This window comes from Amblyomma mixtum, chromosome 9 (assembly GCF_055824585.1).
Source record: "Amblyomma mixtum isolate Tamu chromosome 9, ASM5582458v1, whole genome shotgun sequence".
In the NCBI taxonomy this organism is placed as follows: Eukaryota; Metazoa; Arthropoda; class Arachnida; order Ixodida; family Ixodidae; genus Amblyomma; species Amblyomma mixtum.
The window spans coordinates 109,575,774-109,600,393 of NC_143020.1; the positions used below are offsets into that span (position 1 = coordinate 109,575,774).

At 46.8% G+C, this 24,620-nt stretch overlaps 1 protein-coding gene across 1 annotated transcript in view; it reads left to right on the plus strand.

The window, feature by feature from the left end:
- LOC149330685 (uncharacterized) overlaps positions 1-4,728 on the plus strand; it is a 47,261-nt gene extending 42,533 nt beyond the window's left edge. Inside the window, exons 11-13 of the mRNA XM_089559475.1 lie at positions 1,015-1,123; positions 2,753-2,818; positions 4,599-4,728. Of these exons, the coding sequence (XP_089415601.1) occupies positions 1,015-1,123; positions 2,753-2,818; positions 4,599-4,617 (194 nt within the window). The 3' untranslated portion in view covers positions 4,618-4,728. The remainder of the gene's footprint in view (positions 1-1,014; positions 1,124-2,752; positions 2,819-4,598) is intronic.
- Positions 4,729-24,620: the final 19,892 nt, after the last annotated feature.

Genomic DNA, 24,620 nt, shown 5'->3' on the forward strand with positions numbered 1-24,620 from the left:
ACTTATTTATCGCCTCGTTCTAAGTCGTTAGTGAGCATGTTCAACTAACACTTTAGCTGCAGCACAGTCATGCATACGGCGCGTATCAGTGTTATGCTGTAATGTTGCAGATGTTTGACGAATGAAGAAGTTGCAGAGAGTGAGAAATGGGCGGTTAATAAAATACCAAATCCTGTGCAATGATAGCAGGAGAGTTCTGTCACTGCTACCCGGAACTTCGTATTATGCGTGAAGAGGAGGGAGAATGTGGGCTGGTGTTCCAGAATGAATTATTCTCGCTGACTTAATGACGTTTTTGTGGCGTGAGCTACAATGGCCGTGGATGAACAGTTTCGCGCGAGCGTGGATGAGCCAAGCATCATTTCGTAGAGCTTGGAACAGAAGGCGCTACACATGCGACAAGAAATCGCTGATTGCTGCTCGTTTGCAGTGTTTGCTGGGGTAACACTGTCAAAAGAATGCTTCTTTGCAGGCTCGTTTCAGGAATAGTTAGATTAGTGTTTGTTGCGTAGAAGCACCGACATATTTTTGCGTAAGCTTCCATGATTGCGTCTTTATTGCGCTAGCCTGGGTATGTACCCAGAGTAGAGAAATAACGGAGCCAAGCTTGAAAACACAAACCAACTAGGCCTATTAGCAGCTTTACTACCCTGATCAATGCCCCTGTCCTGGTTACCGCGCCATAAGGATTGCATGGGTCGACATGTCATCTGATGAGATCTACTCGGAAAGGAAGAAAAGACACAGACTGGTGTAGCATTGTTCTTCAGTAGATTGCTGTTAACATACCCCCATTCTAATTTCCTCACTATAAAGAATGACGCTCTGTACAATAACATTAGTTTTTTCAATGCTCACAGTAATCCGTATACTAGCTTTGCTAAAGAGAGGCAGCATATTTAGTGCTTACGTTTTTATCATGGCGTTTGTTAACTTCAGAACGTGCAGCAGAAAACATTGCTTGCCAAATTTACATGCTGTTTCCAAGGCTTAACGATAACTTTTATCTTGCAGACTTTCAAACAAGTCGAACTTTCTGCAGTGAAAAGAAGAGTGCTGCCGTTGTGACCTATGACCCTGAAGGAAGCACTTCTGATTTTGCATCTCACGCGATGGCATTGATGTGAGCGGGAATTTTTCTTTCATGCATTTCCTCCAACGGAAACTGAAAACACACACAAACGAACGTGGTTTCGGGTGTTAAAATTTTCCGCGTGCTAAAAGAGAAAGTACGTTATTTGTTCCCAGCCTTCGGTTTTTGAGGTTGCTGAAGGTTTTGAGGCTCAGCGCATATCAGAATTTGCCTGCACTAAGGACCATATCTTTAGTCAGCACAAGAAGAACCAGTCCCACACTGGAGACGAGATAAATACGTTAGAAAGGTTTCAGGACCTGTGCCACAAATGATGCAGTTTTGGCGCTTTTTTTTTTTTCTGCAAGAGTGCTAAGGCGTTACTTTCTTTGAAAGCATAATACAGATATTCGTATATTTTTGTCAGTAAGGCCAGGAAAAGGGCACAAGTTACGGCAGGCAACGGTATGCACGTGAAGAGAGCAAGGACGGCCCAAATTCATCAAAAACTGCAGCTATTCCGGTTCTCATCGGTGCTACGCTGGTCTTGCAAACTATTTCCCACTTTTACGGAATTCGGCGACAGTATAAACCACAAAATTTAGCGCTGCTTTATGAATCCTCAGTTGTGATTCATTGTCAGCACTTCCGCAGTCATAATTCTGCTGAAAGAATGCAAACTATTTGTATCTATTTTAATTAGCAAGTATAAAACACCTGTATCTTACCGGTACTCACCTATGAGGCAGAAACGTGGAGGCTAACGAAAAAAGTTCAGCTTAAGTTTGTAACGTTAAGAGACCGGAAGCATGCAGAGTGGGTGAGGGAACAAACGCAGGTTTATGACATTCTAGTCGAAATCGATGTAAAGAAATGGGCTTGAGCAGAACATGTAACGCGAAGGCAAGATAACCGCTGGTCCTTAAGGGTAACGGCGTTGAAGAGAAGGCAAGCGTGGCAGGGGGCCGCAGAAAGTTAAGTCAGCGGATGAGATTAAGAGGTTTGCGGGGATACAGTGGCCACAACTGGCAAAAGGGTTAATTGGAGACACATAGGAGAGGCCTTTGCCCTGCAGTGGGCGTAGTCAGGCTGATGATGATGATAGCATGTAGCACAATACAGTCCCGCTGCCCCATAAATTGAGGGTACATTTTGAACAAATCTTTGCCAGAACCACGGCTTTCCTAGAGTGATCAGACCTTGAGATTTTGACGAATATGTAAGTTCACTCCGGATCCTTACGTCTGTGTTTGGCATTTTGAAAATCCTGTGCTAAATATACAAAAGGAGCACATAATCTTGATTGGTTGGTTTATGGGGTTTAAAATCCCAAAGCGATTCAGGCTATGAGGGACTCCATAGTGAAAGGCGCCGGGAATTTCGACCACCTGGGGTTATTTAACGTGCACTGATATCACACATTACAAGTGCCACTAGAATTTCGCCTCCATCGAAATTCGACCGACGTGGCCGGGATCGAACCCGCGACTTTCGGGTAAGCAGCCGAGCACCGTAACCCCTGAGCCACCACGGCGGCTAATCTTGGCTGATAGAGCGTCCTTCGTACTTCTTGTATTACTTAGGCGGCCGATAAATCAATGCACTCAGTTCAAACTCAACTTACACGCAGTTTTATGGCAACTATAATCAACAATAATCCGCACCTTTTCCCTTCCGCAGCTTTGGCTCTAATAGGCAATGGAGCTTTGACCGGAGGGATAGAATGTTGATGAACCGAACATTTTCGTAAGTAATTGTTTCATATTCGTTTGGTACGGAATTTTCAACGGGCATATTTACTCATGTTACGTTGTTGCTTTCTCAATAAACACTATGGGAACAGCGGGCTGTTTTTACTGGCATTGATAGGTAAGCGGTCACTTAGGAATGAGTCGAGTGTCAGTGATCGGAAGAAAGTGTTTATCACGTATTTTTAAATGATATCTTAAAACAGGAAAATATCTTGTAGCACTTGTGGCTACGAGCTGGCTTACATAGCTGATAGATGAAAGTGGTTATTTAGGAGCCCCTACTTGCTAATAACAAGAATTCTATGAAGCGAATAAAGCACATTGGATTTGATTGGAAATAAAATAATGAAGGAAAAAGTGCACGTAGAATGGGGAAAAATGATTGTTCGTGAAAAGGGCGGCAAGTGTATTGTCTGTGATGAGAAGAAATTTTTAGTCCACCATTACGCCACGAATAGTAACAGTATACTGCAACTATAAGAACCCTGGACGAAAATATGAAGAAAAAACTCGAGACAGAAATACAAAGGAAGTACAGCACTCAGTTTAAAGGCTTGCAACTTTTGTGCTGTGAGAAGTACTGAGATCATTTTCGCACTGAAACCTAAGCAGCTTTGCTGCTAATGAAGTATGTATCACAGGTTTCGAAATAAACGATCAGATGATAAGCGTCCCGTTCTCTCATGGATATATATGGAGTTCACAGTGCTCCGAATAAAAACATGATGCTGTGGTCGAGTTCCCAAAGGAAGGTTGAGGTTACTGAGAAAGCTTGTCAAATTTTGCCTTCTTCCATACATACTTCGCCTTCCCTGTTCCCCTTCCCTCACTTCCACTTTGCCTAGCTAAACGACCGTTTTATATAGCAAGTAAATTCTGCGTTTTGAACTAGCGCTCACGCTCCTGTAGGCACGAGAAAAGCGTGCAGTGGATTGCTAAAGGTCTTTAACATGACGTTGTTGTTTGGACGTTAATGGGTTTCTAGCTTTGTCAAGCAAATGTCACGCAAACCAAAAACCCCACAAAAAATGATTACGTATGTGCATAAGGCAAGAAATTGAGGCTTTATTAAGGTTTTGCCTTCAAATAGGCATTATCAGGCACCTCACGCCCTGCCAAAAGTCTGCCCTTCAGTGAGGGGGGTTGGAGATGGGAGCCATGAAGGCGATTGCAGAGGACGGCTGATAATTCCTTTCTCGCTAACGGCACTGTGTAACACGATAGGCATTAAAATGAATACTATACAGAGTGAATGGCAACACATGCGCTGTGCAGCGAAGCAAATGAATGCCGCAGGCTGGAAGATCTATTGCACACAGGGACAGTTGTATGCATGAAGAAAGTTTTATTTCTAGAAGCGAGAGCAATGAAAATGGCTCTCGAGAAGACGTCTTTTCGCTGTTACACCATGCCGTCAAATTAATAGGGGTAGATTGCAACAAATCTTCCCACAAACTGAGAGCAGTTCAGGAGTTTGAAAATTCTAGCCGCCATAGATAAATTATTAAAAAGGTACCCTGAGATATTAGGTATGTTCGCAGGTGCCGGACGCCGTCGATTGAGTCCTCACAGCGGTAACATTAATTAGGCGACAGCTTCAAATCTATGAACGCTTTTGCAATAAAAACAATTAAGCGCAAGAGACGACTTTGTCATCATAAATTTATCGATAATAGCAATATAATAAATATTTTAATACAAAAAGTAACGTTGTGTTTTGAAGTGCCCTCATAATAATTTTTCTAAATTGTTTATTGTACTGTTTTATGTTTCAGGCGGTGCCACGGCAACTGATTTGAATCGAGAATAAACTGCGAGGAAGCGAAATAACAAGACGAATGTAAATTTTCAATTTATTTAACACTTGTTCTTCAGTACTAATAAATCTGGAGCTCAAAAAGAAAATTGCCAATGTCTTGGCTTAATTAGTTCGTCAATAATATGCTCCTTTTACTTGGAAGGCACCAAGCGGACATGTAAAAAAGTAGGTGGTTGCTTAGAGAACAATACACCACGGTTGGAGTCCGTGCCTTCTTACACAATGTCACGTACTGCTGCACAGGCAAAATTTCTGTGTACACAACTGCTCCTTTCCCAGGAGCCTGTACGCTGCTTGTTTGGCGAAAGTTAGAGGAATCCACCGAATATGGCCAACTCCTATATATTGTTTTCATTGGTTATGAAAAAGCATTTCCCTCAGTGGAAACCTCCGCAGTCTTGCAGGCATTGACAAATCGGAGTGCAGAAGAGCGTTATGTGCAGAAAATATTGCAAGATATCTATAATGATGGTACACCTACCATAGTCCTCCATAGAGTCAGCAATAAAATTCCAATAAAGAAGGGTATCAGGCAGGGAGACACGATCTCGCCAATGCTATTCACCGCCTGTTTACAGGAGGTATTCCCAGGCCTGGATTGGGAACAGTTGGGGATAAGAGTTAATGGAGAATACCAAAGTAATGTGCGATTCGCTGATGAAATTGCCTTGCTAAGTAACTCAGCAGATGAGCTGCAAAGCATGATCAATGAGTCAGACAGGCGCAGCAGAACGGTTTGTCTAAAAATTAACATGCAGAAAACCGAAGTAATATTCAACACTCTCGCAAGGGAACAGCAGTTCACACTTGGTAGCAAGGTGCTGGAAGGGGTAAAGGAATACGTCTACTTAGGGCAGGTAGTGATCGCTGATTCGGATCATGAGAGCGAAATAACTAGAAAGATAAGAATGGGGTGGAGCGCATATGGCAGGTACTCTCAGATCAGATTTTGATCAGCTCGCCTCTCTCTACTTCCCGCCCCCTCTGGCACTCTCCTACCTGGTGTACCCGGGCGGACCTAATCTCGATCTGGACCACCCCTTCACTCTCCGGGAGCTCGAATCGGCTCTGGCTGCTAATGCTATACGCTCGGCGCCCGGTGAGGATGCCATTACCTACACCACACTTCGTAACCTTCCTGAGTGCGCCAAAGAATTCCTCCTTCAAACCTACAATGAGGCCAAGGACAGCGGCTGCCTGCCGAGCTCCTGGACCTTCTCCCTCATTTCTATGATTCCATAGCCGAGCAAACCTCCCTCTCTCCAATCTCCCTGACGTCGTGCGTTGGTAAGACCCTTGAGCGAATGGCTCTGACTCGCCTCTCTAATTTTCTTGAGGCGAGGAAATTATTCCCCCACTCTCTCACTGGCTTCCGACGCTGCGTCTGTGCACAGGACATGTTTCTGATTCTCCAGCACACCTTCCTCTCACCTACTCCCACTCAAGTTCACGCACTTGTGACCGTCGATGTTTGCTAGGCCTTCGACAGTGTTTGCCACGACCACATCCTTTATCAACTCGCCTCCTTGGATTGTGGCTCCCGCATGTACTCTTATATCCGTTCATTCCTCTCTAAACGTGTGGCTCGCTTTCGAGTAGACACCCATCTGTCCGAGCCACACAACCTCACTCGTGGCACTCCTCAAGGTGCTGTTCTATCTCCTACCCTTTTCAACCTCGCTATGGACTCTATCGCCTCACAGCTTTCAGTTAGAGAAACATGATCAAAACTGCTATGATTGATCTTTAAAGATACAGTGAACTCCACCCAATTATTGTTTTCAATAAAATTTTTTTTGAAATGCGGCACTTTGCATGGTTTGCTGTTTTGCGACGACTTTCCACGCGTTGGAGCCTTAGATCAGAACGAGGCAACTGACATTCCAGAGGGTAGAACGGTCATCTCCTCGCCTGTCTCGCCAGCACGCACTGCCAGAACGTGGCCTTATGATGCAATCTGCGTCAAGCTCACGTTGTATACACCAGCCTTCCTGCCCATTGCACTTTCAATGCCCTGCAGAGTCCTGCAGAGCAGCTTTTCTTGCATACTCGACAGGGACCCCATTCTCATGAAGGCGGGAGGAACTAAACACTCCCAAGCTTAGGACCGTCAAATGTGCTTAAGAGCCCCGTTACCCGGCTTGGAAGAGAACCCCTTGGGCTGTATATTTCTGACAAAGTCTGTACAGATGCGGACAGATGTAAACGGAGTGCGCCTCACACACACACAAACAAGATTGTGAGGACACTTTGGCAACTAAAGTGTTGAGAGGCGAAAGCCGAGGACACTATGCCGTGACGACTTCCGGTGGATGTGACGTCACACCGTTCCCGTGGCTAAATCGATACCAAAATTATACATCTTTTGGGGATCTTAAATGTTAATTACGCTTAAATACACATTTTTTTCATCTAATTTGACACAAATCCGGCATTTTTCCCACCATTCTGTGACAATTTTCACTATGCCGTGACGGCTTCTGGTGGATGTGACGCCACACTATTCCCGTGGCTATATTGAAGTCCGCGATATTTCGAGGCAATTTGACATTTTTGCCTATAATTAATTAAACAATTCCTCTACAGTGATCAAACTTGGATTCTAGGTTCATTTTTTCCTCCTCTATCTGAAACAACCATTGGTTTCCTTCTATCTCTGTTAGTTCCCGAGTTAAACGTGTGTGATAATCTTTGTTAACGGACGGACGACAGTATGAGCCATAAAGGCTTTTGCTTTAAATCTAAAGCCCATTTAAAACTGTTTGCTAGCGCCGCCTAGCCGAGCCGGCCGAGAGCTCAAAATCGCCACACGCACGTGCATGCAGGCCGCCAACTGGCCCGACCATCTCATTACTCCACTTGCCTTGCATTCGGCCGGAGTCTATGTCTTGCTGCTGCTGCTGATGATGATCGGACGGCCGTGCCCTGTGCAGCGAGCGGGCATTGCGAAACACACAGACCAATGCCTTGATAAGGCAGAGCCACGAGGACGGCTCTGCCACTATATACTATAAGCCGCTTCGTCTGAGTCAGCTGGAGGCACGCTTACGCCGCAAATAACCCGCATGTTTCGAACTTTCGTTGCCTCTGGGACTCATCTGCGTCTTGCTGGCAGCGAAAAACGCTCGAAACACTCCAGATACTGCCGCAGTTTAGTGCTAATTTACTGCAGTTACCACTGATGGTTCGACTTACCCGTGCGAGGCGCCGATGCAGCACCAATGTATGTAACACTCTGTCTGCCTCTCGTGAAGCACACTGCATCTCCTCTGGAACTGCTCTTATCGCCTTAGCTTATCGCCACCTAGACAGCGGGCTACGTGTCGCGTTGTCATGAGCGGAGCAAAGCTCGGGTAATCACCTTGCGCGCACGTTCGGATCTCAGCCGCTGTCTCACTTCGTCACGTGAATGCGGTGCGTCACTGTTGCGTGCGGCGCGTGCGAAATTCGGCGCATACGTACCGGTGTGCGCCCGCTAATCAAGAGAATGAGCCACGGCGATCGTAACTCCTCTGTTCGACCTATATTACTTCGCAGCTACCGGTTACATTTAGCCAGGGTGGTTTACAGTTTACGCGTTGCAACACAGCAAGAGCATCCAGTACCTTTGAGAGCAGTCACTAGCTGTAGGTCAGTGAAGCTGCCGCAAAGTTCTACAGCCGATTACACGTGCTCGCGCGGTCTCCAAATAACTGAACGAATATAATATCGTTAATATTGCTCCAAAGAAGCCCCGAAACCTGAAAAAGTAAAGAGGCGCAAAACTCGCTCCTGTGCCACTCCCGTCAAAGCACACCTTGGCAATGGTCTACAGACCTTTGACCGAAGCTGCAGGTTTACAGTAGTCTCACCTTCACACCTTCCTGTACGCACGTGGTCTTCCTACCCAATGGTATTCCTACACGACCGTTGATGTGTTATTGTAAAGAATTAACCTGTGTCAAGATGCCAACGAGTGCCGCACTTTTCACGCCTTACACATCTATGTAATGCCGACTCCGGAACACAAAACCATTCTTCACACAATATTTGGGGACTTCAAGAGGCGTCGGATTTTTTGTCGCATGCCTTAGCTGAAAAGAATCGCACTCATCCACCGGCAAAGAATAACCTTTTGCATTCAAGTGGGCGGAGGTATTGCGGCCTTCCGAAATGTGCATTGTCCAGTGATGAGCAACCGAAGCCTGTAGTAGATGCGAACCCTGCAGGAAACGCTGTAGTAAGCTGGTGGTAGCTGGATTGAGGTATAGGCGCTGCAGCCACTCCCTCGCTTTGTGCCTGGCTGAAAATATTGATTTTTATAGCGTTTGTATCGGAGGCAACGTTCACGAAAAAAACTGTTGTTCGGCCACCCATCAATTAGCTTATTTACCCAATTAAATAATTAATCAATTATCTTAATTTATCATATTCTTATAATCACCCCGGGTGTTCAAACCCAGGCCATTAAATTGCTGCTCAGGTCGGTGTAAGCCGTGAATTGATAGCCCCGTGGCGCGAATCATGTTTTCCTTGCAAAAATGGTTTACAGAAAGTCTATAGACTTCTTATAGACTCCATTGTCTTTTTGTAGATATTTATTTCAGTATATTCATAGTCTGTAGACTGTCTATAGACAAACGTCTACCGAAAGTGTATGACCATAAATCTACAGATTGTCTATAGACTGTCTATAACATTTGTATTGCCTATAGGCGTCTCTAGGATTTGTCTATAAAGAGACTATAGACTCTATAGACAGAAGTCTATAGACAGTCAACAGACTGTGTAAAAAAATTTTTAAGGGTCATTTTGCCTTTTCTGATAAAAAATATTTTTCAATTCAATGCCCTATTAACCCCCACTGATCAACACGACAATTTAAAACCAAAGAACATGCCCTATGCTGCTTGGCCTCAGGTGACTGTTGGCTTCCGTCATGTATAGAGAAGAAGGGGTACTTGCGCGAGAGGAGTTTCTAATGCTATTGTGTGGCACTCAGAAGGTATGTTAAGCAAAGTTTTTTTCACATGCGGACATTCCATTTGCAATGTAGGCAAAACAGCAGTCAACAGATAGCCCGGCTTCGTATCCTGAGACGCAACGGGGACATCTACTTGGTCCGGGGCGTGTTCAGTGTGCGTCTCTGCGGCGCTTCTTACGATACGAGACAACGCTCGCGCGTCCGACGGGGGAATTCACTGGCAATAGTCTCATGATTTTCCACAATAACTCCCGCTTCCTGAAGCTGCACATTGATTGATACGGCGAGTGAGTACGATCTGGTAATGCATGCATCATACGCTTCCTTTCATGCACACCACCTTCTGAGCATTTCCATGGATCTTAACCCCGTGTACATCTTTATTTTCGGTGGCTTTGGCCAGTTATCACATTCAGGAGGCAGACAACGACTCATTTATCACATCTTCAATGCGTATACTTGACCGACACTCTTAATAGAAAGGAGTTAAAAGGGAGTAAGTTCCGTTGTAGTGCACTCCATTTTATAAAGGGGAGCGCAGCGCAGAGTGGCCGTCATCTTTTTAAGGCGAAAGCCTTTAATGGCTCATTCATGCTCGCGGCTTCCGTCCATGCGCTGGAATCGTGCCAACTGTGGCCTCTCCTCCGCGCAGCGGCGGAACCTCCTCCCCTCCTTAGCAACCGGCGCGCCGGTGGGGGCGCAGCTCGGCATAGCAACCGTGACGTCACACAGCAGCGGTAGAACGAGCGCGCGCGCGCCGGCGGTGGCAACTGCACCGCCGCTCCTTCGCCAGACGTCTTGTTGCAGTCGAGTGAGTGAGACGCATGGCTCCGAAGCGGCCCAGTGATTCGGCGCCAAGCGGTTCGGGGAAGGGGCAGTGGGTTGACCACGAGGCTTTCGCTAAACACACTTTAGAATTTCCAAAGTGTCTTCGGCAATTTTTTTAATACACTGGCTTCGAAGGAAAGGAGAGAGAGAAAGCAAAACATTAATAAAGTTCAAATGAAGGCCTTATTAAACAGCGACGAAGTGAAGGAGGACGACGAGACGGGGAACAGTTGCGTAGCCAGAATTTTTTTTTTTTTTTTGGGGGGGGGGCTCATTTTGGAGCGCGGCCTCCTCATAGAATTTGTGGAGAGATTAAACACAATAATAATAACTGCATTGCCATTGACAATGCCATTGTGTATTAGTTAACGCTACGCACTGTCTAGACAAGTAAAGTATGTATTTTTTAAATAAAAGAATGTATTCGTATGTTTAAAAATCGTGGCAGACATAACTGACACCAATTGTTCCATGTTTTTGCGTATTTAATCAGTAAAGAAAATATCACATGAAATCTAAAGATATATCAGTCCGAAACGAACAAAACAGTGCATGCCCCTGATATGAAAAACGCAAAGACCATGAAATGAGCAAGTAGAGGACAAATATTTTAATGAATCTTTGTTGTTCAAGAACCTTTACATTTTTGTACAGATGCAACGGCCAGCGAAAAATCTCAATGACGCTGTCATTCGTTCCAGTGTACTGCGCAGCAGCAGCTGTCACCGGTCATGTATTGCGAGTAATAGCACCGAAATTTTAGTCGCAACAGCGAGAACATGTATAAACGAGGAGTTCTGCAAAAATATGCAAAATATAAGAATTATAAATTAATTGAAGTTTCAGATTTGAAAATCTAAAGCACGACTTATTAAATCTCAGTGCAGCTTTCGCGTCAAAAGCTTATGGGAACTTTATACCCCCTAAGTTTCGGAATTTAAATGCGTGGCTCAATAGACTCCGCGGCCGCCGCGAGTTGCCGCGGTGAGCCCGCTTGCCATCGATAGGCCCGTGAAAGCTTGTGCTAGGATGGGGTTCCTTGCGTTACGCGACTCCAAGTGAATGGGCGTTGCCAGAAAAAACAACCCGATTTAGCAGTGTTCGAGTCAAAATGTCTTTTGTAGTCTGAAAAAGATATTGTAGGTGACAAAATCCAGAATGCCTTCCGCCGCCGGTGGTTGTTTTGGTCAGCGGTTCATGACAGTTCGACAAAATTTCGGGGGGGGGGGGCTGAAGCCCTATAAGCACCCCCCCTGGCTACGCCCCTGACGGGGAAGGCCTGAAAAGGTCCGGGTATACACAGATAGGCGTGTCCAAGTTAAATGTTATGGTAGCTGAATTTAACCGTAGTTTATGAGCATGGTGTTCTAATAAAATCTTCTACATTTTGGCTCGGACTTCGTCTTCGTCTTCATCGTGTGTTCAAAAATTAGCTGACGCCTGAACACTGCCCAGCCTGAGTTGTGATAGCACGAGGAGCCTGTTGAGGCGTTTGTCCTCACTTTCGGTTTAGTGACGTCACATTCGCTTGTCACTTCCGGTTGGGTGACATTACTTGCAATTGGGTGATGCCACGTAGTATGTGACGTCACATGATATGTCATGCTTCTCATGACCATGCATCAAGTGTCATGCTTAGTCATAGACCTCATCACACACCCAGAACATGTGTGATCACGTGAACATGTGTGATCGCGTGACCAGCTGGTTTGGCACCGGTCGGTGCGAAACCGGCTGACGAGCTGTTTATGCTTCGAATAAAGCCTTTTGTGCATGGATGGTGGCGGTGTGGTGCGCATTCTTCAGACAACGTGTATGCCTGGTGCAGGTCCAGTGGCTCCCTGCGGCACAACAACGGTAGGAGCACACTACTAGCCTCCTAGTCCACGAGCGGCAGCACCTCAGCCAGGATAGCGGCCGTATGCTCGATGCTATGCACTATGGACACGTGTACCATAGGAGGCGAGACGCTTACGCGGTGCAGACGCGCATCTTCCAGCGGGCCGAGTCACCGCACGACCGTCTGCAAATAGGAGATTTCAGCGAGGCCAAAATCAAGGACCTCGACAACGCGTTGGGCCAGATGGCGCGATTGATGCTGTTTGGCACTTCGCGCTCCGTCGTCTCCACGAGCCTGTGCTGAGTGTCACCGTGTTGACGGCCAGAAAAGACCGCTGCGAAGAACTAGCCAACTTCAGTCTCGAGAATAAAAAGCCTTTCAACGGACAGTAAATACCCCTCAAACGAGTTTAGATTTCAATTCAGTGTCCTCCGCATTCCACGCAAGATCGAATATCGGGGGTGGTCGCATACTGCAGCTTCATTGGTCGCATGCCGCATCGTCCGCAGTTACGTCCTTTGGAGGTCCTCGGCTTTCCCGTATACCCTGTTTGAGTAAAAAAAATAAAAGAAAAGACTGCACACTTTTTTAATTCGATAGCATCCGAGTTCACGACAGAAGGAAAATTCGCCGACCAATGTCACGAAATTCGCTGATTCGTGAGGAGAGGTCACCTGACATTGCTATGTCATCACAACCTACCCACCGGGTTGTGAGCAACATAGTTCAAAGACATCGACCTAGAAAAAAAAAGGCATTTCATTTCCATCTCTTACGCGTTCTCATGTCGAGTCCTTATAAAATACTGTCATTTAGCTACATGTCTTCATGTAGACACTATCTCACTTTGGTTTCATCTATAATGCAGCTTTACGGACACTCTTCCCGATCGATCGGTCTAGCGGTTTAAGAGCACCAGCCTTGAAAATCAACCGTCTATTCCGGCATTCAGTGTCCATATTGTCAGATGCATAACTGCCGACGTCAACATTATACGCATTAGTAAAGCTTTTTGACGGGCTAGTTGGTACATAATCATATTTGAAAGGGTGTGCGCTAAAAAGACGTACACAGGAAAAAAATAGAGACGACAGGAAAGAAGCGCTTCTTTCCTGTCGTCTCTATTTTTTTCCTGTGTACGTCTTTTTAGCGCACACCCTTTCAACAATATACGGACCTTTACAAAGGGAAACGCCGTTTCGGCTTCGCCATGTCTCAGCTTAACAGGTGCTATATAGCGTACATTGACCGCACTTCAACAGCGATTATTTATGAGCTCGCCACATGTGTCTTTGTCTCCGGCAAAGCATTTGAATGCGACGATTTCTGCGGTCAGTAGATAAATGAAGCCTAGAAAATAAACATCAGATCATAAATTATGCCCTTGGCGCTTTGAAGTAGTCTGCCCGCTTTTTCAATTCTGGTTAATATCAGCGCCTATCCCTGTCATTAACTCGTCTGTGACTGCGCACAGTATACCTAAGCTTAAGTTTTAAGGACCCCTTCGTTGTTATTCCGATTGCAGACAGAGAAATCTCCGTGTTTATCTGTTTGCCGAAATCGCCAGTGAAGTTTGTTTTAGTTCTCGCACATTCGTAACGCGAGCAGCGCGACTTAGATATAACGGTGATGATGGCTGCCGAGTATATGCTCAAAAGGGTTACAACCAGCGGGGAAGAAGAAAATTGCGTAGACACTTGGGCAATTTTTTACGCCCCTGCTATTCGGACGTTAACGACCGAGCGAGCTGACGGCACTCCTCGGCATGCTTGGAAGCCTCCGAAACGGTGGTGCACTCAGACTCGTCAGGCCGGTAAGGAAGTACAGTATCGAGCGGTGAGGAAGAGAAGGAAAAAATTGGAGGCTTATCAAGGTTAAGCCCAGTGGATGCGAAGCATGTCCTTAGCGTTTGGAGGCATCTTGACCGCATACACGCCCGGCGCAAAGACGCTGGCGCGGTTGCGGGCACAGAGACTGACGCGACGGCGGGCGCGCGCCGCCTCATTCCTGGCGTGACGTCACATATCACGTGATGCAGCGATGTTAGCGCCACCGCCGCGTCGCGCGACGGCGCGAACCCGCGAACCGAAGCGTGGAGGCCTCCGCCGGGCGACGTCCGACGGCGCGATATGAGGCCCCATCTGCAGCCGGTGTGACGTTATCACGTGACGTCACATCATGTGATCTCACTTCAAGGTCAATGGTGGCCACCGCCGGGAGGCGACCGACGGCGCGATATGAGGCCCCATCTGCAGCCGGTGTGACGTCATCATGTGACGTCATGTCACGTGACCTACTTGAAGGTCACTTGAAGGTGAATGGTGGCCACCGCCGGGCGTCGCGCGAAGGCCCGAAACCTACGTTAATATGCTTCGCATAAAACAGCGGGAAGCCGGTAGTGATCTGCGTGGCGGTGTTGTAGGCGTAGGTGATGAACGGCAGGGCCTTGGTTAAACCGTTCCGTCAAACCTTTAGTCTGAGGATGGTAGGCCGTGGCGGTATGGTGAGTGATCTTACATTGTTTGAGAAGGGATTCCACGACCTCGGACAGAAAGACACGCCCACGGTCGCTCAGCAGTTCCCGGGGCGCTCCATGGTGAAGAATGATCTCGACAATCTCGCCGTGCGCTGGCGGTGCGGCGGCCGCCTGTGCCTACCTTCCTCTTTACAACGATATCATACCCAACAATTGCGTACAAAACATTTTTGATAAGGAAAAAGTTTACGAACGCATTTTTTTCCATATAGTGTAAGGTTTCACTTCAACGAAGAATATATCCCCAGATGTCCTTTCGACAGTCTCTCATTTGTGTGCTGGTAAAGTTTTTGCTATCGTGAAAAGCGTTGCCCCATTGTTTTTCTATTGCAGTCTTAACTGCTCGATACGAGCGACGGAAACACTACAAAAGGAGGATTTTGGTACATGTCGCAAGAATGAACCATCACTTTCTATAGTTCATAACAGTACTTTAGCAATTTCCAATGTTCAAAATTTTTGTCCAAGAATGTTGGACATGTAAGGCATGGCAAGTTCGCTACAAAGACTTTTATTGCGATACATGATCACGTTCTGAACGAGTCCACAATTACACAATCTAGAAAACTGACGAAGAGCAAAACAGGGTTTGTTATAGGAAACACACTAAGTTCAGTGTTTTCGCAAACTTCAGAAACAGCCGCGGAAAAGACAAAAGGGCCAGAACAAATAAAAATGCTCAGCTCTTTGTGTCTGATAGCGTTCTAGAATGTCAGGCACATCCTCGTGCATTTTTAATAAACTGGTCAAAGGAATAAACAGCCTGCTCTTCAGCAGAGAACGGCGTATGCAAGAGGCGTGGCAGTATCCATGATGACCCCATGAAGGGTTCACTAACCTCCCTTTTTGGCTTCAATTGCCCCATACAGGGGAAATGCCACATATACTTGACGTCAACCGCATTTTGCATTGTTTTATGGCGCCAGAATATGCCCATATCTACAGGTGCTCCTGGAGACTCGGGGCACGGTTGCTATCATGAGGGAATTTAAAGGTCACTCGGAAAACTTCTAGATGCAGGCAGCTGCTTGGATTTGCTAGGCTTAATGTAGGTATGTTTCCTTCGGAAAAGGCCGTCGCCTTTGATGGACTGCAGAAAATGCATCGTTGTCCTGTTCCAGATGCCAAGTATGTGTCTCGGATCTGGCTGAGTGCGTTGAAGTGCTCTGACCCGACATTACCTTGAATTTTTTTTTTCGTTTTAAATCCTTCACAGTAACCCAAAGCTGTGTTTTCGTGTGCCATTGCTCTAACTTAAGTGATGCCGTATTCATGAGATCCGTATTAAACATTCAGAGGCGACGGAGTTTTCTATTCACTTGCTAAAAGTGCTAATAGCTTGAGAACAATGTTGGGTGCTTGAATAACTGCGGGCCGCCGCGGTGGCTCAGTGGTTATGGTGCTCGGCTGCTGACCCAAAAGACGCGTGTTCGATCCTGGCCGCGGCGGCTAGAATTTCTTTCGAGGAGAAATTCTAGAGGCCCGTGTACTGTGCGATGTCAGTGCACGTTAAAGAACCCCAGGTGGTCTAAATTTCCGGAGCCCTTCACTACGGCGTCTCTCATAGCCTGAGTCGCTTTGGGACGTTCAACCCCATAAACGAAACGAAACGAATAACTGCGAAGACTGTGATTGGATATCCGCATCTTAGGCCGTCTGGAAAGAGAAATGCTATTGCTGTCGTCTGTTCGTAGCATGTTTTATAAAGCAAAAGCTCCAAGACCAAGGAAAAGTGCGCGAAATAAAAGCAGCAAAGATGACGCATTTTTTAAGGACTGTTACTCTGGTTTTTCATTTGGTTTATGGGGTTTAACGTCCCAAAGCGACTCAGGCTATGAGCGACGCCGTAGTGGAGGGCTCCGGAAATTTCGACCACCAGTGGTTCTTTAACGTGCACTGACATCGCACAGTACACGGGCCTCTAGAATTTCTCCTCCAAAGGAATTCAACCGCCACGGCCGGGATCGAACCCGCGTCTTTCGGGTCAGCAGCCGAGCATCATAACCACTGAGCCACCGCGGCGGCGGTTTGTCATTTGTCAGTGATCAGGTTTGCCTTTGGTGCCAGAGCCGGCAGATGGCCGTTCTTGCTGGTAGTGAACTATGACGTCACATGATGTAGCTGCCAAAAACTCTAGGCTAAAAACTCATCGTTGTGAGACTTTCTTAATCTAAACTAATAATTAAGGTTTATCGACTGTCACCGTCTCGATCACGTAAACAGCTTGACATACTGTCTGTACCGTACGCAGACCTTAAGTTACGGTTTGCCGTTTCCTTAAAGAGACCGTGCAACAGCTTTGGAGCACTGTAAACAGCGATGTTTCCTTCAGGGAATTTTCCTTTCTTCAGAAAATTTTCGATCTAGAACTGGGCCCAAAGAGAAAACAAAATGCTGAAGAGATCTCGGGAACCTTGATAATTAGCAGTGAAATGAGGACAACTTTTTCGGCACAGTACATTTTCTTCCGATGATAAGGGACATTCCTTGGGCAAGGCGCAGACCATGATCCAGAGGCCGCAGAAAAGAAAGGAAGAGAATGACGCAATCGATGCCAGAGCAGGAATTCTTTCCTCTCAAAGTCCTCTGAAAGTACTACAGTTGCTACCCGTATTACTTGAAATTTGATTGTAAAACATTTTATTCGCCGGAAAGAGCTTGGCAAGAGGTCGCGTTAAGTGGTCGAGGGTACATAGCCCTCGACGACTTTGTCAGCCCACTCCACCGCCAAGACTTGCGTTCTGGGGTCAGAGCTAGCCAGCACGGTCTCCCACCGCTCGAGAGAAGGAGCTGTAATTAGATCACCCGGAGGTGGCTCTATTTTGCAGTCCCACAGGATGTGATCTTAGGCAGCACGTTGGCCACAGTGTTTGCAGTTTGGGTTGTAAAGATCTGGATAAATGTGCGCGAGGAGTGATGGGGTGCGTATCGATCTCGTCTGTAGACGACGCCGCGTAACCTCTTGTTCTTTAGTAAGTCTTTTGTCTGGAGGGGGGAAAATTCTCCTCTAGTTTAAAATGATTGGTGAGATCATGATATGTGATCATGGGGTCCTTCGTGAAATTCAGGGAGCCAGACTCATCCACTGCCCGGTCGACGAAACCTCGGGCTTTATTATGGGCTGCCTCGTTCCCCGGATTCCCCGAATGGGCTGGGACCCATAACAATTCTGAATAATTTGGTGAGAATTTGGTTGCGTTAAGGATCCTAATGGAGGTGTTTGTAATTCGCCCTTTAGCTAAATTATTGATACCCATTTTGGAATCGCTGAGGATGATGCTCCCTTGGGTATGCGAAAATCGTTTCACGCGCTGTCTCGTTTGAAGAAAGCGGGGCTTAGAAAAAGGGCGCAGTAAGGCTGATGATGATGACGATGAGTTATCCGTGAAAAGCCGCGGGTGTACGTGAGTGACAGCGGACCAGACGGACGCAAAATGGTCATTTTACAATGGATAACTTATAGAATAAGACACCAGATGTCGGTTGCTTTACTGCCAGCATTGAGGCTACGGATCTTGAAAATGACCAACGGCATTTAGTTTCACTTTGTGCGTGATAAAAGCTTGCACATAGCGTTCATTGGCCCCCATGTTGAGTGCGATCAACTGTGAGCCCAGATCTTGAGTGTCCCTGCTCTTTAGCAATGCATTTGAATGCCATAGTTTCTCTTGTCCTTTCTCATTTATGCCGCGCGTAAAATATCAAGTAACAGGCAAGCAAGGAAAGGGGAATGAGGAGCTCGTTATAAATATGAGAGAAGCCAACAGCCACAGAAACCAAGGGGCACAGGGGATTTTTAATTAAGTTATTTATTTTGTGGTGTTGATCAATTTATAATATTACTGAATATGTTATCGCTTCAAGCTAATTGATTAGAAAAGCAGAAGAAAAACAACCACATGCCACCGGTGGGATCCGAACCCACGACCTCCGAATTACGCGTCCGGTGCTCTACCTCTGAGCTACGGCGACGGCTGTCAAACCTTCTCCTTTCGGGGCTATTTATGTTCACAAATAACCGAACCTTGGGAGTGTTCACCAGCGCCACCCACGTTCTTAAGCGGCGGACGTAGCACCTCCTGAGTTACCGCTGATGTGACGTAGAACGTCATCGAACGGCGAGGGTGGAAGCTGTGTGAGAACCCTCTTATGCTTCCTAAGGCATCAAGGCTGCCAGAACCGAGGCCCTCGTTAAGCAATTAAGCAGACAAGGAAAGGGGAATGAGGGGCTCGTTATAAATATGAGAGAAGCCAACAGCCACAGAAACCATGAGGCACAGGGGATTTTTAATTAATTAATTTATTTTTGTGGTGTTGATCAATTTATAATATTACTGAATATGTTATCGCTTCAAGCTAATTGATTAGAAAAGCAGAAGAAAAAACAACCACATGCCACCGGTGGGATCCGAACCCACGACCTCCGAACACCACAAAATAAATAAATTAAAAATCCCCTGTGGCCCTTGGTTTCTGTGGCTGTTGGCTTCTCTCATAAGTAACAGGCAAGTTTTTCTCCACTCTGACTTGATTTGCAACGAGCGATTATTGAAGAAAAAGGTTCATGAATAAATGTAACAGCAATGGCGGTCAGGGGAAATATTTTGCAACGTTTCGTTTTCCTTTCTTGCGGTTCTTTGTGACTGGTTGCTGCTTTCTGGGGACGTAGGCAATGGCAAACGACGTCACGACAGAAAAGAAAAAGGAAAATGAAACGAAACGTTGCAAGATACGGCCACAGGGTAATTCATCCAAGGCGATCAAATATATTCAATAGCTAATATATGCACGAGTCTTGACACCCGCGTTGAGTATCAGCAGCTTTTGCTTTCTGCTTTGAGCACGAGGCAGCGGGTTCGATTCCGGGCCACTGCAGCCGCATTTGTAAAACCATCCTTGTGCCAAGATTCCGGTAGCCGTTGAAAGCACTAGTTCGTCAAAACGGCTCCGTATCCGTCACCTTACGGCGTGTCTCAGAGTAGCGTTTTCTGTGTTGACATGGAGGTCTTTAATCATGTACAGGCCCTAAAATATCAGAAAGACCGATGTTTGAGCATTGAATTGTGAGTTATCTATAATTATGGTACAAACAAATTTTTTTCCCTAACAGTTTTTCGTATTCACGTGCCATGCCTAAAAGTCGAATTACGAAGTATTCCAGCGCAAACACGACAAACAACACAGAGCTGACACACTACGATCTTGTGTCAGCTTGCTTCTGTGTGTCTTTTTCTTTGTACTGCTCGCAGCAATACTTCGATATGAACCACCACGTAGCTCAAGCCCTTACCGTAATTCAAAAGTCACTTTTAACTTTAGTACAGAAATCTGGGTGTCCTGTACGTGTGTGCATTGCTCTCTGAGCCTACTCATCCACTGCCTCTCCGACGTGGCCTATCCTAGCGAAGTGGGAAATATAGAAACTATAATTAAAAGTAAATAAATGTGAAAAAAAGAATGAGATCATTTGGCGGTGCCCTGCGAGCATATTTTCTCAAGTGCCAAGAAATGTTATAAAAGAAATGTTATAAAATGTAAATATTGTTCTTCATTATGGCATTTCGTGATGTTATTATTAAGTGCCTTTGAAAAATGCATCGACACATGACGTGTTATGCGTACTGCCTCATCATTTTTCGTAGCTACACATACATTTTTTTTGCGCTGTAAGGATCAAGTGAAGTGTACTGCTCATGTCTTTCAAATTTTGTGCGCGACGTAATCGACGTGGCTCCTTGTAGTACGCTGACTAATGATGTATTGCAGATTGAAGATAGCAAACATTATTTTTGTACGTTTTTTTTCGTTTACAAGAAATGTTATAAAAGAAATGTTATAAAATGTAAATATTATTCTTAATATATCGCATTTCGTGACGTTATTATTAAGTGCCTTTGAAAAATGCAGATACATGACGTGTTATGCGTCCTGCCTCATCATTTTTCTTAGCTATACATACATTTTTTTGCGGTGTAAGGATCAAGTGAAGTGTACTGCTAATGTCTTTCAAATTTTGTGCGCGACGTAATCGACGTGGCTCCTTGTAGTACGCTGACTAATGATGTATTGCAGATTGAAGATAGCAAACACGACTTTTGTATGTTTTTCTTCGTTTAGCTTCTTCCTTTGTTTTTTGGTGTATTTCATTACAATGCACTCTCTGCACTTTTCATGTACAATGCGCTAATGATTTGCGAGCTTTTGGGCATCAAGCTTTTTACATTTTGCATGAAACAGACACTATATGTAATCCATTGTTCGAGGAGGAGCTTTTAATCCTGAGCTGTAAATATAGCCGTAACTCATGCTAACGCTTTCCTGCTGAAGTGCTAAGTAGGCACATATAGTTGAGACGAGCTAAGTTGGCACAGATACCTGCGCTGTTAAGGAGCAAAATAGCATGTCAAAAATGCTAGTCCCCGTGCATTTCGAATCTTCCAAAGTCAAGCAAAACGACAAACGCTTCCTGTTGACTCATTTCATCAAAATGACAGTGACAAGATGTCGTGCATAAGTCAAGAAACTTATTTCAATGCGATTGGAAATTTTGGCTGTTAATGTTGCTGTCCTGTTAACATAGTTCCGTTTTCATTTTTTTTCATCCACCGTGCGTGTTGGTGGTGGTGGTGTGACATTTTTATTAAACATCCTTTCTATTAGGCGTTCAGTGGATCCTGGCGACGAGGGCACGTTGCAGTCTCAGATCCAGGGAGGCGAGCCAGGTGGGCCACGGTGGGGGTGGGGGGAAAGGATAGGCGGGGGACTGGAAGGCTGCGTGGCACTGTGTAAGGCAGTGTTCTATGTCTGCATATATGTGTGGACAGTTTGGGCACTGAGGTGTGGAAGTGTGCCAGTACAGATAAAGTTTGGCTGGTGTATGTAGGAGATTAAACTGTATTCGGCGAAGAATGCGAGCTTCACGGATCGATAAGGATGGGTGCGGTGGTGGTAAATCAGCTAAATCCAATATTTTATGCGCGTAGTATTCGTCGACAGTACGTTTGTAAGCCCTGACCGCCTGCTACGTCGGTGGGCTCGTCCATGGGATCCCCGGCGCCCGGTGTACAGTTTCGCAAGCAAGCTGGTGAGCCAGCTCATTGCCGGGGATGCCCATGTGACCAGGGATCCACCGAAGGGTCACCGGTCGGGCTTAATCGGCATCTAAGGCCGATCGAGTAGGGAAAGGGAGGGCTCTTTCATGGAAGGCACGCAGAGCTGCCTGCGAGTCTGTATAGAAAACGTATTGGGGGGCGGGGGGTAGGGTGGCAAAGTGTGTGATGGCATCGGCGACCCCGTGTATTTCTAGGGCGAGCGTGGAGGGTGGGGAGGTGTATGGACCGGCTGTGTGAGTGCTGGTTGTAGAGAGGGAAGGGTGGAGGAAGAAGGCTGCTGTGGAGCCCGCGGTTTCCGTGAGACAGGCGTCTGTGTAGGCCACCGCCGCAGCGTCCAAAGGTGGCTTGTGGTTGTATGCGTATGCTTGGCGGCGGCCTGCGTGTGTGTGTGCGGACATGTTGCGTGGAATGGGTGCGAGGCGGAGGTTAGAGGGATAGATCGGAGACTGCGGTGGGTCTGGGAAAGAGATGGGTGCGTAGGGAGTCTGGGAAAGTATCCACCGTCCAGCTGGTGTACTGGACAAGCGGATGATTTGTCTCTCCCGGTGCAGGTTAAGGAGGGCTTGAAGAGGGTGGAAGAGGCCTGTTCTGTACAGGGTGTCTGTAGAAGCCTGAGAGGGGAGTCCTAGTGTTGCTTTATATAGTGTATTGAGGGCCCGGGTTAGTTTGCCTTGTTGTGTACTTGTAAGTGGGCAGTAAGGTATGTAGTACAGGAATTTGTTCAGAGCCAGCGCTTGAGCAAGGCGGCTGGCGTGTGTCTCGGAGAGGCCGGCATGTTTTAAAACTACGCGGCGCAGTAAATGTGTTACTGAGTGGCATGTGCGTATGGACTGATTGATGGCAGAGGTGAAAGTGTTGGAGTTGAGTGGCATACCCAGGATGCGACAAGATTCGACGCGGGGGATGCGCTGTCCGTCAAGGGTGAGGGAAATGGAGGGGTTCATCGTCCGTTGATATTTACTGCGTGTTATGAGTAAAAGTTCTGATTTCTCCGGAGCGGGTTGCAGGCCCGCTTGGGAGAGGTGTGAGGAAATGGTGTTAAGTGCATGTTGTAGTGTGGTTTGGACCTCTCCCGGTGAGCCAGTGGTGACCCACAAGGTGAGATCGTCTGCATAGAAGACGAAATGAAGGTTGGGAATATCGGCTAAGGCTCGGGCGAGTGGGACCATGCCTAGGTTAAAGAGGATGGGAGAGAGGACGGCACCTTGTGGAGTGCCACGAGTGAGTGGGATTGGGTTACGCAGTTTGTCGAGGTAGCGGATACGGGCAGAGCGGTGGGAGAGGAAAGCTCTTATGTAATTGTGCATGCTGTGTTCGCACTGCGTATCAGCTAGTATGGTGAGGATGTGGTCGTGTGATATGTAGTCGAAAGCCTTGCGTATGTCAACGGTTACTAAGGCTTTGACCTGCGCAGCGTCTGAGGCATTTGAGTTAAAGAAAGTGTGTTGAAGGAGAAAGAAAAGGTCTTGGGTGGATAGTGCTCGGCGAAATCCAATGAGGGTGTGGGGGAGATAGTCGGTGGCTTGAAGATGGGAAGTGAGGCGGGCAAGCACCATGTGCTCCATGAGCTTGCCCGCGCAGGAGGTAAGGGAAATAGGACGGAGGTTACTGATGCTGGAGGGTTTATTGGGTTTCGGTATGAATGAGACCAGGGACGATGTCCAGTCGACTGGCAGGGTGCCAGAGGTCCAGGCGTCGTTGATGACATTAAGAAGAAATGTGTTGGCTTCGGGGGGAAGGTTCTTGAGAGTTTTGTATGTGATTTTGTCTGCACTAGGGGCAGAGTGTGTGTTACAGCGCGCAAGTGCCGTGTCAAGTTCTGTGTGCGTGAAGTGGCTGTCTAGTGCGGGAAGGGCTGGACCATGATATGGTGAGTTTAAAGAGGATTGTGATGGTGGGAAATAAAGTTTTTGGAGGTCAGTGAAAACCTCTGTTGGAGTATGGAGGTGAAGAGGCGTTCAAGAGTGGGTGTGGGATGGGGTTGAGGTCCGAGAAGGGAGCGGAGAAGGTACCAGGATGATTTTTGATGTAAAGTTCCGTCTAAGCGGTCGCATGTTCGTGTCCAGTGTTCGGTGTCGAGTGTCTTGCAGTGGGAGATAATGTCGTTGCGGAGTGCTTGTATTCTGTCGCGGAGCTGTGTGTTGTGTGGTTGTGTAGCTAATGTGCGTTGGAGACGTTTTCTCCGCTTCCACAATCGTAGAAGGTGAGGATCAGGGTTGTCACGAGGAGTAGGATTTGAAATTTCCCGTGTTGCCCGTGACAGGGTGTTTCTGAGATCATCGACCCATGAAGCGTAGTCGGAGGGGTTAGATGGGGGTGGAGGTAAGAATCGGCGAAAGTCTGACCACGAAGTGTGTTGCACCTTTGCCCTGCATCGGGGTTGTGTGGGGATGTTTATGACAAGGATGGAATGGTCGCTAAGTAGGTATGTGTCTGTATTGTGCCAAGTAACATGTGGAATGCATAGAGCGAAGGTCAGGTCGGGTGTGGTGTCTCTGTGATAGGAGGAACCCTGTCTAGTGGGGCGTAAAAAGTCATTCAGCAAAGAGTAGTGTCGAGAGTATATATGATCGTGGAGCAAACGCCCTGCTTTTTGTGTGGTTGTGTAGCCCCACTGTGTGTGTGGTGCGTTGAAGTCGCCTGCCACAAGGAGCGGGGAAGTGATGGTTTGGAGGAAGCCGAAAAGGTGGGGCAGGAGG